The sequence below is a fragment of the Chlamydomonas reinhardtii genome, chromosome 2, assembly GCF_000002595.2.
Source record: "Chlamydomonas reinhardtii strain CC-503 cw92 mt+ chromosome 2, whole genome shotgun sequence".
NCBI lineage: Eukaryota > Viridiplantae > Chlorophyta > Chlorophyceae > Chlamydomonadales > Chlamydomonadaceae > Chlamydomonas > Chlamydomonas reinhardtii.
This window is the reverse complement of record NC_057005.1, coordinates 1,990,201-2,001,626: the sequence shown is the minus strand read 5'-3', so window position 1 is coordinate 2,001,626 and position 11,426 is coordinate 1,990,201. Positions and strand designations below refer to the sequence as shown.

Below are 11,426 nucleotides of genomic sequence, written 5' to 3'. Positions count from 1 at the left end.
GTGGTGGCGTGGCACTGGCGGCCTGGTTACGGGACGTACGGGTTGGAGCGTGCACGAGTACACGTTCAGATGGGTGCAGACCGGTACATGGCGGGGTCAGCGCAATCCCTTCGTGACTGCGGTATCAAACACCGTTGAAACTTGGAAAGGGTTCGTAAGAATCACTCTCTCCCTCTTTCAGTCCTCCTCTCACGCTGTCACACAGCCTCTCAGTTGGCTCTCTCACAGGCAGCTAGGTCGTCTCCTAACTTGTACACTTCGCTCCAGCGGAATCGCCTGCGCACTCCACCAGCTGCCTGATTCAAAATTTGCAACCACCTTGTATAGCCGTATAAGGAACGCCCATATCCATTAATCCAATATCCGAATGATGGCCCATCGGGCATCGCTGGGTCTCGCTCATGGTGGATGGCCGTGTGCAAACGTGCGCAGAAAGCACAGCAGCCATAGCTGCCCACAATCATATACTTGTACAGCGACACGCAAACAGAACGACATAACATTAACATATCACACAAAGAGCAGCCATCATACGCGTGTGCCTCGTGCCTGTTGCCATCTCCGTGCACGGATACACCTGTTCACCCACAACACGACCAACACCATCACGTCGCCCTCGGTCCATACTGCGTACAAGGTGGGCCTGACTGACCGCAAGCGTTACACCGCCCAAATCATCTCCACTACACCAGCATGGCTGTTTTGCCAAACCGCAGCAATGCAGTTGCCTGTCACCCCACCCGCTGCTCCTACACCCCATGTCCTCAAAAGGCGCTTGCAAACACTCTCTCCCACACGCTGGGGCTCCCGCCCTCACGCCTTGGGCTGCTCTGGCTGCGGCGGGGGGTTGTTTGAGTCCAACACCACGTTCACCTCAAAGGTGGTGTTCTCGCGCAGCACCTGGATCCGCAGGGTGTCGCCCACCTGAATGCCACACACACGTGGGGAGCGACAAGCCATCAGAAGCAGCAAGTGTCAAGATGCGCCAAGAAGTAGAACACACTTCAGTCCAGCCCGAAGCGATTGCACAGACAGCTTCGTCTCCACCTATACCTCTTGCGGCTAATGGGCACTGGCACACCCTACCCGCCCACACCCAGCAAACCCACACGCCCTTCTTAATAAAATCAACACAAACACAAACACACACAGACACAGACACATAAAGACACACACAGACACACACAGACACACACACACACACATTACACACGCACGCACGTACCGCGCTCTTGTCCAGCACGCGGTACAGGTCCGACGACGTCTTTATCTTGACGCCGTTGACGGCCGTGATGATGTCGCCAAGCACCAGGCGGCCGTACTCGTCACGGCTGGAGCCCTTGAGCCCCGCGCGCCAGGCGGGGCCGCCCTCGCGCGCCGACAGAACCAGGATGCCTGCTGCGGGGGCAGTGGGGGAGCGTGTGGTGCGATCAATTGCTGATGGCGCAATTGCGCAGAAGACACACTTGGCACTGCCGCTAGCTGGCAGCGAGGACACGCTGGACGGCAACAAGGGCGAACTAGCCAGAGTGGCGACGCCACTATGGCTAGCTATCCGGCCGCGCGCACTCGCGGCATGAGCGGGTGACGTCTGATGGTGTTGCTATTCAGGAACGGCAGACCCGACAAGGCGAGGCAAGGCGTGGCACCGTGTTTCACACTCCTGCTGTGGGGCTCCTTACCCTTGATGCCCAGGGCCTCGGACGACTGGTCCGGCGCGAAGGAAATGCCCAGGATGGGGCGAGTCACCTGCGGCGTGCCACGTGCCACGTGTCGGTCAGGGCGCCGGCTGTGTGTTTGCCAATGAGATGGTGCTGGTGCTGGTGCACACACACACACACATATGAGCAAAAGTGACTTCCCCGTTGTGCATCCTTCACACATGTGCCCCTAGTCCCCCTACAGTATCCAGTTGCGCCCTGCTGACCTCAAAGCCATACACACACGTATTAGGTACCACCCCCAACACCCCCCAGCACCTACAGCACCCCCAGCAACCCCCCTCCCCAGTGCCCACAGCCCCTCACCTTGCCGTACTGGATGATCTGGCCCACACTGCTCTTGACGATGTCCACGGGAATGGCGAACCCCACGCCGTTGTTGGCGCCGGTGGGCGAGTAGATGGCTGTGTTGATGCCGATCAGGCAGCCACCGCTGTCCAACAGGGGACCACCGCTGTTGCCTGCGTTTCCGTTTGCACATGGTGCACTAATGCGTAAGGACTTTGTTGCGCGCGGCGACTGTGCAGGCAGGCAGAGAGAGCCATGTCGCAGAGGAGGTGAGGTGTGTTCATTGGGCCACGTGTATGGCAGAGCAGGGCGGTGGCGACGACCCGCAGCGCAATCGAGTAGGTGACCCTAACCCAAACGCACGCGCCGCGCACCTGGGTTGATGGCCGCATCTGTTTGGATGACGTCCTGTGGGCAAGATTTGGGGGTCGTCACGTGGGGGTTAGTCCTGAATAAATTTCTAACAGAGCCGGTACCGGGGTTTCCTAAACATGGGAAAACGCCAAATCGGGTGAAGATTGGAAGAAGAGCATTAGGGCGGTCGACGCGCATCGCATCTTTCCATACACACACAGTGTGCCCCAACCCGCCCACAGTGTTGGCCCCTCTGCGCCCGCCCACCTGGATGGGTCGGCCGCTAATGGATTGAATCTCGCGGCCCGTGCCGCTCACCACACCCGTCGTGAGCGTGTGGTCCAACCCAAATGGGTTTCCGATCGCGAACACCTGCGCCCCACACACGAGACTTAAGCGTCGGCGGAGCGGCTGGTGTTGGCGCTGGGATGCTGTAAGCACGACCTACTGCAACAGGTCCAAATCCACCGCTGCCCTGTAACTACCAGCCCCCGCTGAATTGCTAGCCCGCCCGCCCGCTCAGGCTTGGGCCCCTTAGCCATACAGCCGAGTCCTACCCATCTAACCCCGACCCGGTTATCCTCGCTAGCGACAGCGGACGCACCTTCTGCCCGACCACGATGTCTGCCGAGCTGCTGCACAGGCTGAGCGGGGTCACACGCACCGGCTCCGGCGGCGGCGGCGCCACCGGTACCGCGCCCGGAGGCAGCGACGACGCGCTCGGTGGCGGCACCGCGGCCGACGGCGGCGCCGCCGCCCCCGGCGCCGCCGCCAGGAGCTGCTGCGGCGGCTTAGAGGAGCCGTCACCCTGGGCCTCGCTGGCAGGTGGCCCAATGGGTCCGATCTGGAGCACCGCAATGTCCTTGTCCTGGTCCTGTTGTTTGGTGGGGCAGTTGGCAATTGGGTGTGGCAGTTTGGCTTGTTGCGGTTAGCTGGCAGCGCTTGCATTTGGCTCACCGCGCGCACACTCAAACACATGTACACGCAGTGTCAAAAGTATCCCAGTCGACCTTTCCAAAAATGTACATACAGTATACACACGTACACACACAAACTCATTCACATGCACACCTAGGTCACACGCGAGTGGCTCACCACGCCGACCACCTTGGCCGAGAACTCCTCGCCACCCGACAGCGTGACCTGCAGCGCGGCGGCGTCAGGGAGGCACGGCAGGCAGGTCAGCAACAGCTGCCGCCGCCGCGTTTGTAGCCCCGTGCCCAGGCACCCCAACGACAGCAGCAGCCACTGCAGCTGGACCCTGGCCAGCTGTGCTGGCGCCATCCGCACCACCCGCACCACGAATACCAGCAGGTGCAGGCGCAGCACCCGCACACGCCCGGCGCTCCCGCCCGCACGACCCCCGAACCCGCTCACACCTTGATGTCTGAGGCATCCTGGATCACATGATAGTTGGTGACCACGTGTCCGGTGGCGTCCTGCGAGCGAAGCGCAACAGCAGCAACAGCAACAGCAGCGAGATGTGAAGAACGCAGGCGCGTCAAGCAACATAGGCACGGCTAGGAGGCGGCGGTCAGAGAAGCGATTGCAGCACGTGGGGGAAAGGACGGCATGCTCCCGTGTACGCCTTCCCTCCTGCTACCCCCCTCCGCCCCCTCGCAAGTGCTGTCCTGCTCACCCAGATAAAGCCGCTGCCCTGCCCCTGCGGCAGCTCCAGCATGTTCATGGTGAAGGCATCACGTTTGACCGCCAGGTTCGTAACGTTGACCACGCTGGGGGTATTCTTCCGGAAGATTTCAATGGTAAGCTGCTCCTCCGGCGTCATCCGCGGCTTGGCCATGACGGGGCTAGGGCCCACAGTCACGGCACCCACTAGCAGAGACGCTGTGCCGAGCAGCGCGACTGCGCCGCTGAGAAAGCGCTCGCGGGGGGACTGCGAAGCCTCTGGCTCCATCACCGGGTTGCGCCCTGGTGTCACCGGTACGTGGCGGAAGGTCCGAGAGCAACCTTGGTCGCCGTTCGTCATCGGCGCGGCCGCTGAAACGGTCGTTACGACCTCATCGCACGAAGCTGCAGCGCCGCTGCTTTGGTTGGCAGTTGACTGTCCTTGACCAAGCCAAACCCAGGATGGCACATGGACGCGAGAGCGCTGGAGACGCTGTCGTGCGCTACCAGCGTACGTACCCCATCCAGATGCATCTGCAAGTCAGTCACATGCTAGCTCGCTCAGTTGCGGTGGTAGGGCCATTGTCCGCGCCAGCACAGCCTTTTTCTTCGCGCTCGCTGTCGACGACCAGGCGAACAGCAATATAGCACCATGAGACTCACTTTTTGGCCTAGATGGGGCAGTGGAGCAGCGCGAGTGCAGGTTGTGCATTCTGTGCCACACAGATGTCGGTGGATGGCGAGTCGCAAGCAGGTGGCTAGCAGGTGGCACAGGTAGCGATCGGTATTTGTATAAAAGCTCTTACTTTCCCGCGTGTGCATTCCGCCAGCAGCGGTGACCTGCAACATCCGCCGAGTGACGGTACGTGAGCCATCGCGCCACACCCCCGCCTCACGATGGCCCCTCCCCTCATGGGCTTCATGGCCTTCGCCTAGACCTCCTTTGCTTGGCACTGCAACTTATATGACAACCAAGCATCACCCCCCTACTATACCAGGATTTCTTGCAATTCGTAATAGAGAGAAGAAGCCACACACACACATGAAGTAGGTGCCCTGCCTCCGGCACCATAAACAACAGGAACCCCTTCATCCGTCTCCCAGGAGGGGGCTCTCGTGGAGGGGGCTTGCACTCCTCTCACTCCTCTCAACGATGCCAGACGCACACATTTCTTGGTGCGCCGGTTGCCGTGAATGAATTGGCATGGGCCCCTGTGAAGCATTGCCCAAGAAGACGTACAAACACCCACGTGCACATGCCGTGTACGGTAGGCTCTCGTACTTGCATATCACATCAGCCCCTGGGCACCAGCCTTCGCAGCTCTGAACAACAGCATACGTTCCTTCGCTGCCTCGTACAGTCGTACTCGCAAACAACAGCGGGTCACACATACTATTGTCACAGAAGCCTATCCCGAATGCGGAGTGAATGCAGCGGATCACTAAAGCCTTGCGTTTGTCAGCACGGCCGATGTCACGAGCTGCATTTCGACGCCAATCGCATGCCTCCACAAATCAGTGCCTCTACCGCAAACGCGCGCGCGTACAACTCCTTACTCGCAGGAGGTCCATGAACCAAATCCACTTTGATGCCAAGGCATTGTGCATGCTCGCTTAACCACCCCTCAATGTATACAAGACCACATCCATTCTTCCAAAAGTGCAGCCACTACGCATTACTGCACGGACATCAACAGAAGGGTCCGCGCTAAGTGTCCGTCACGCGCATGGTTTGCGCTGTGCTCATACTACGACGCCCCGCCCTTATTCCCACAGCACCCTACTGCAGAAGGCTTCGCTTCCACCGCCCCTGCCGCTGCGATGCGCCTGCGGCCACGGCAGACTTTGGACCCACATCCCATCAACCCCGGTTGTCGCATTGTTACCTATGATACGGTACCGTAGTCAACATGTGGGTTACCAGCTGGCGCAGCCGCCGTCCTAGCGCCACCAACGTGAAAGAAGGGATGGGGCAATGCGGCTGTACAGTGTTGTCCAGTGTGTCGGAAGATGTACTCAGTTGTACTAGTCCGTGTCCAAGAAGTCCCATCAAGTCAACAACCAGGGTGCGGCACCGCGACGCAGGCGCAGCGCCATGCCGGCGCCTGCAGAAGCCTATGCCGCGAGTCCGCTATCGCTCGCCAACAACAACCATTCCGTTTGCTATACTCGGCTTTCCACGTTCCGTTGTTCTAGACGATGCCGTTTGCTGCACGTTGACCAGGAAGGCGCGGCCGCCTAGGCACCGGTGGGCCGCACGACCGCGCCGCTACGCACCGCCGCCGCCGCCGCCGGCCCCAGCGGGCTCCGCCGCGTGGGCGTCCCAGGCAGCGAGTCCTCATGCGAGCCGCGCGCCTGCTTCTGCTGCGGCAGCTGAGACAGCTGCAACTGGAGCTGCAGCTGCAGTTGCTGCTGCGTGGGCTCGCCTGGCCCCCCGGCCGCGGGGCGGCTCCAAGTCCCGCCGCTCGACGGGCCCTGGTCCGGCACGCCCAAGGGGCTCGCCGACCCGCCGCAGCCGCCAACGCTCCTTCCGAACCCGGCAAAGCCGACATCCTGAGTCGCCCCATTGCTTGCGCGCGCGGCGGAGCCGCTGGCCGGCGTGAAGCGCTCTCCGCCGTTTGAGGCTGAGGCTGCTGCCGCAGCGGCGGCGGCGGCCCCTGCCGCCGCTGCTGCGGCAGCGTCGCCGTACGTGCCGCTCTCCGATATCCGGCCGCAGTACGACAGCCGCCGGGGCGCGCCTCCAGGGCCGCCGGCGCCGGCGACCACGGAGGCGGTGCGGCGGCTGGTGCGCAGCGGCGACGGCGGCACCACCAGCTCCTCATACTGCGCCGCCGCCACCGCCGCGTTGCCGACGGCTCCCACTGCCGACCAGCCGCTGCCGCTCTGCAGCGCGCTGTTCCGCCGGCTGCTGCTGGGGCGAGTGCTGCGCACCCCGCTGACGCCGCCGCCATCCAGCCCTGAACCGCCGCGCGGCGGCGGCGCCGGTGCCGGCTGTTCGCTGTACTCGCAGTCCACCAGCGCGGCGCGTCGCACACACAGGTCCCGCGAGCTCGCCACCCGCGGCGCAACCTGCAGCAGCGACGACACGCTCCCACCCCGCGCCAGCCCACTCGCCTCGTAGCCCCCGCCGCCGGTGCCGCCTGCGCCGCCACCGCCGCCGCCGCTAACAACGCTGCGCAGCTGGCAGCTCACGCCAGGCGACAACGACAGCGGCGCCGTCTGGTCCCGGCCTCGTCCGCTGCCGCTGCCGCCGCCTCGCCCACCACCGCCGCCACCGCCACCGCCACCACCACCACCGCCGTTGTCGCCCTCGCCTTCAGAGCCAGCCGTGGAGCCCCCACCATCATATAGTGCATTCTGCCGGATGCTGTAGGCCTGCTGCCTGCGCGCGCTACCGCTCATGCTGGCGGTGCTCTGCATGTGGCCCAAGTCGCTGTCAATGCTGGTACGCTGCGTGTATTCGCGCGAGAGCGCGTGGCCGGGATGGTCCGGGTCCGCGCCGGCTGCCAGTCCGAATGGGTCGAGCTCCTCGCAGTCGATGTCGATTTCGCCGTCCTCCATTGCAAGCAACACGCCGCCCACACTCGCAACCGAGTGCGTCCGTTGCGTCGGTATGCGCGGGCTCCCAGGCAGCGAGCCAAAGCCGCCGGCACTCGCGGCGGCGCCGCCGGCGGAGTTGTTCGGCGTCTGGCGGCCGCCGCCGCCGCCGGAGGCGGCAGCGCCGCGGTTAATGCGCAGCTCCGAGACGCGGCGGTGGTTGAGTGGCGACGTCAGCTCCCGGCTTGGCAAGTTGCTGCCCGGCGACGCCGGTGCAAAGCCGCTAGCGAACAGGCCATTTCCGGCGCTAAACGCGCCGGCGGCTGCTGCCATGGCCACCGACGTTGGCACTGGCATGCTCGCCGCCGCAGACGCCGTGTCAGCGGGCGTGGCCGCCGCCGCCGCCGCGGCGGCGGCAGCGGCGCTGGTGCTGCTGCTAGTTTGGCGGCCGGAGGTGCTGGTGGTGAGGTGGGCGGTGGTGATGGTGGCGATGGAGCCGCTGTGGGTCGCGGCGGAGGAGGTGGTGGCGCTCCTCCAGGCCGAGGCGCCCGACGCTGCGGCGCTCTGCCCGCCGCCACCGCCGCCGCCTGTGGACAGAAACATTGTGCCTGGGGCGGCGGCAGCCGCAGCCGCAGCCGGCGACACAGCCGCACCACCGCCGCCGCCCCAGGGGTACAGCGACGGGGCATCCGCCATCGACGGCTGCTGCTGCAGCCGACCGCTCCGCACCTCCGTTAGCCCCACCGAGCCAACGCCCGCGAGGCCGTCCACGGCGCCGACGCCGCTCGGCCGCTCCTTTCCGTCCGGCCCCAACTCTTTGCCCGCCTCGCCCCCGCCGGCGCCATCGGCTGCGACCTCCGTCCCCTCCACCCCCGCCTCCCCCTCCGCTGCCGCCTTGTCTGCCTCCTCTTTAGCCCTGCGCGCCTCCTCCTGCTCGCGCTCGATCTTGCGCATGGCCCGCCGCGCGAACCAGAAGCCCAGCACCACCAGTCCAATGGACAGCAGCAGGCCGCCCTGTGGGGTGGGGCGGAGCGGGGCGAGCCAGGATCAACAACGCACGCACACACACCTACTTACACACACGCCTACGTACACACAGCGCTTGTGCAGATCATTTGCTAGTGTTATCATCTCACTCACATGCACACAAGTTTCCAACACCTAAGCAGACGCACACAGAGAGCGGGCGCGCACTCATTCTGCTTCCCTTCTCCAACACACACAGTCACACACAGGTGCACAGTCGCACACGCGCAGAGGCCTCCCTCACAATGTTGTAGGCGATCTGTCCGGGGCTGGTGCTCTCGCCCTTCATCATGGCGCTGAGGCCCTTGAGGTTCTTGCCGAAGTAGCAGGCCAGCAGGTTGCCCGGCAGCTGGCCCACGATGGAGCCGGCGATGTAGGGCACGAAGGTGAGCGAGGTGGGCACGGCCATCACTGTGGGCGGGCGTGGGCGGGTGGGTGGTTGGGCGGGTGGGCACACAGGGTGGCAGAGAAGGCAGGAAGAGGCAGGGCGAGGGTTAGAGGGTGGGCGGGAGACAGAGGCGGGAGAGAGAGGAGTCAGAGAGAGAGGCATGTAAGGCTGGCGAAAGCTGCTGCTGCCAGGAGCCAGAAGCATGCGCCCAATGCTGGCACGGCGCTGCACCATGAGTCCATGACTCCACCGCAACCCACACTGTACATCCCCAAACTGTACACAAGCACACAAACACCAATACCCAGCACCCAGCCAGCCAGCCCACCCCCGTCCTCCCCTCCTCCCCCCGTCCTCCCCTCCTGCTCCTCCCTCACCGAAGTTCTCCACCGTGAACGGCAGCGGCCCCAGCCGCACCAGCAGCGCCACCCTGAAGGGCCCGGCCGCGTCCACCGCCTCCAGCACCGTCTTGACGTGCTTGTAGCGGTCCAGGAAGCGCCGCGCGGGCCGCTGCAGCCAGCGCCGCGCCACCAGGTAGCCTGCAGGGAGGAGGCGGAGGAGGGGGAGGAGAGGGAGGCGGCGAGAGGAGGCGGGAAGAGGGGGAGGAGGGGGAGGAGGGGAAGGATAGGTAAGGAGGAGAAGCAGGAGGCGGGAGGGACAGAGCTAGCGCGCGAAATGCAGGGTCTCGTGGTCGCCCACCCGCTCGTGCTGTGTGCCGGCAGGCCCCATGCATCGCCGCTGCGCCCCCCCCTCCCCATTCCTGGGCGCTTTGGGAACTGCCAAACCAAGCCCAACACGCGCCACACACGCCACGCACGCCTGTCCGCGCCCCCACTCACCCAGCGCCATGCTGACTGTCACCGCCGCCTGCACGATGCCGAACGCCACCCACATGTTGAACAGCATGGCGGTGACCCAGATGAACGGCAGCGGCGGGATGAACGCCAGCGGCAGCACAATCATGCACTGCACGCAGCCGGGCGGCAAGGAACGGGGCGCAGGAAGTGGGAGGTAAGGAGCTGAGGAAAAGCGACGGGCAGGACGCGTCAGGATTTCCGGCGGCGAAGATCGCATGCGCCGTGGTGCGAGCGCGCCCAGCTCTCGCGTCGCAGCAGCTGGCTGACACCACGTTCCGCCAGGCCATACGCCCATACTCCCTCACCCCCGGACCCCAGCCCGGACCCCCGGACACTTCCGCTCCATCCCTCCCCTTCGGGACCCTCCTCCAGCCCATCGCTCCCACGCCTCCTCCCCGCTCCTCCTTCCCCAACCCCTCCTCCTCCCCAGAATCCACAGCTCCACTCACGCAGCTGAGCACCAGTGCGAACTGCCAGTTCTTGAGGTTGTCGTGCGCCAGCTGCGTGGTGGGCTCAATGACCTCGTCCACCAGCTTGGTGAAGCCCCACAGCAGCAGGTACGCCAATCCGCCGCCCACCACAGCCCAGAACAGGATGAATGTGATCCACTGCGAGCGAGGCGGCGGCGCGTGTGTGTGTTGCGTGTGTTGGGTGGGGAGTTAAGGTGGCGGCAGGAGAGCAAGGCAGGGGTTACTGTGGTCCCAATGGACACTGTGGTCCAAATGGACACTGCCGGGTATGGAGGCTGGTTGGCTGCGCGTGCTGGCAAAGCCCCCGCAACGCCAGCAGTTTCCCCGGACAGCCAGCCGCGGCCACTACCTTCCAGAGCCTTTGTCACGTGAACCCTTTCCCTCACCTTGGCTTTCCGGTTGGGCATGCAAATCCACGGGCTCAGTCGCCCCATCAACGTTCGCTTCTTCACCGCCCCGTCCGCCGCGGCCCCGCCGCCCGCCTCCGCGTCCCCATTCTGGTGGTGATGGTGGTGGTGATGATGGTGTGAGGTGATGGAGCCTTTGGAGCCGCGTGCGAGCTCGCCCGCTTGCGAGTGCCGCGATACGGTCGCGAGCAGCGGCGTCTCCAGCTGGAGCGACGCGCGTGCCAGCCCCTGTGCTGATAGTGTTGAGGCGGCTAGCAGGGGCACGGCTAGCTGCTGACAAGAGCTCTGCTTGCTTCGCTCGCAGACGGCGGAAGCCGGCGGGACGCCGCTCGCCGAGGCTCGCCATCCGGCCGGCGTCCGCGTGCCGGTTTCGCTGCCGGCGAGCGTCGCACCGTCAGCGGCCCCGCGAGCTGAAGTTGTGGGGGCCCCCGCAATCGTAGGAAGGCCGCCGGGCGCTAAGCTACTTGAAGAACTGCTCCTGCTGCTGCAGGCGCTGCTGCCCGAGCTGCTGGAATCCTTGAACACCGAGAGCACCGTCTCCAAAATGCTGGCGACCGGCGCACCCAGGCCCCCACCTCCCGGCTCCGCCTGCCCCCAGGCTGGCCGTTGTGCGCCCACATCTGCTGTCGGCCTGTCCACTGGAGAGTCACCTGGGCCCACAAACTTCACGCGAACGGGCCCCGGTGCCGCAGTCGACATATATACTCCTAAAGTGAAAGATGCAAAGACGCAAGGGAAACTTTACTAAACTT

General features: G+C 64.5%; 2 protein-coding genes across 3 annotated transcripts in view; both read right to left on the bottom strand.

The window, feature by feature from the left end:
• Position 1: 1 nt before the first annotated feature.
• On the bottom strand, positions 2-4,733 carry CHLRE_02g088400v5 (uncharacterized protein). Of its 2 annotated transcripts, none has more exons than XM_001701705.2 (11): positions 4,653-4,733; positions 4,003-4,523; positions 3,743-3,802; positions 3,459-3,506; positions 2,968-3,237; positions 2,631-2,735; positions 2,384-2,417; positions 2,028-2,182; positions 1,683-1,749; positions 1,226-1,398; positions 2-924 (listed from the first exon to the last, which is right to left on the bottom strand). In XM_001701705.2, exons 2-11 carry the CDS (start codon positions 4,276-4,278, stop codon positions 814-816), a joined length of 1,299 nt encoding a protein of 432 aa, XP_001701757.2. In that variant the 5' UTR covers positions 4,279-4,523; positions 4,653-4,733; the 3' UTR covers positions 2-813. The 2 variants fall into 2 exon arrangements, with proteins under 2 accessions (XP_001701757.2, XP_042927008.1); XM_043059374.1 differs by having other exon boundaries at positions 1,226-1,395.
• Positions 4,734-4,779: 46 nt separating this feature from the next.
• The window catches only part of CHLRE_02g088350v5 (uncharacterized protein), a 6,714-nt gene continuing 67 nt past the window's right edge, over positions 4,780-11,426 (bottom strand). The window contains exons 1-6 of the mRNA XM_043059373.1: positions 10,654-11,426; positions 10,247-10,405; positions 9,780-9,906; positions 9,318-9,479; positions 8,797-8,963; positions 4,780-8,540 (exon numbers count right to left, since the gene is read on the bottom strand). The exon at positions 10,654-11,426 is cut by the window's right edge and continues 67 nt beyond it. Of these exons, the coding sequence (XP_042927007.1) occupies positions 6,228-8,540; positions 8,797-8,963; positions 9,318-9,479; positions 9,780-9,906; positions 10,247-10,405; positions 10,654-11,373 (3,648 nt within the window). The 5' untranslated portion in view covers positions 11,374-11,426 and the 3' untranslated portion in view covers positions 4,780-6,227. The remainder of the gene's footprint in view (positions 8,541-8,796; positions 8,964-9,317; positions 9,480-9,779; positions 9,907-10,246; positions 10,406-10,653) is intronic.

Coding starts and splice junctions, on each gene's coding strand:
- CHLRE_02g088400v5 (XM_001701705.2), bottom strand. CDS start 4,278: ATGGAGCCAGAGGCTTCGCAGTCCCCCCGCGAGCGCTTTCTCAGCGGC. Junction 2,183..2,383: donor AGATGCGGCCATCAACCCAG/GTGCGCGGCGCG, acceptor ACGGAAACGCAG/GCAACAGCGGTGGTCCCCTG. Junction 1,399..1,682: donor CGAGGCCCTGGGCATCAAGG/GTAAGGAGCCCC, acceptor CTGCCCCCGCAG/CAGGCATCCTGGTTCTGTCG.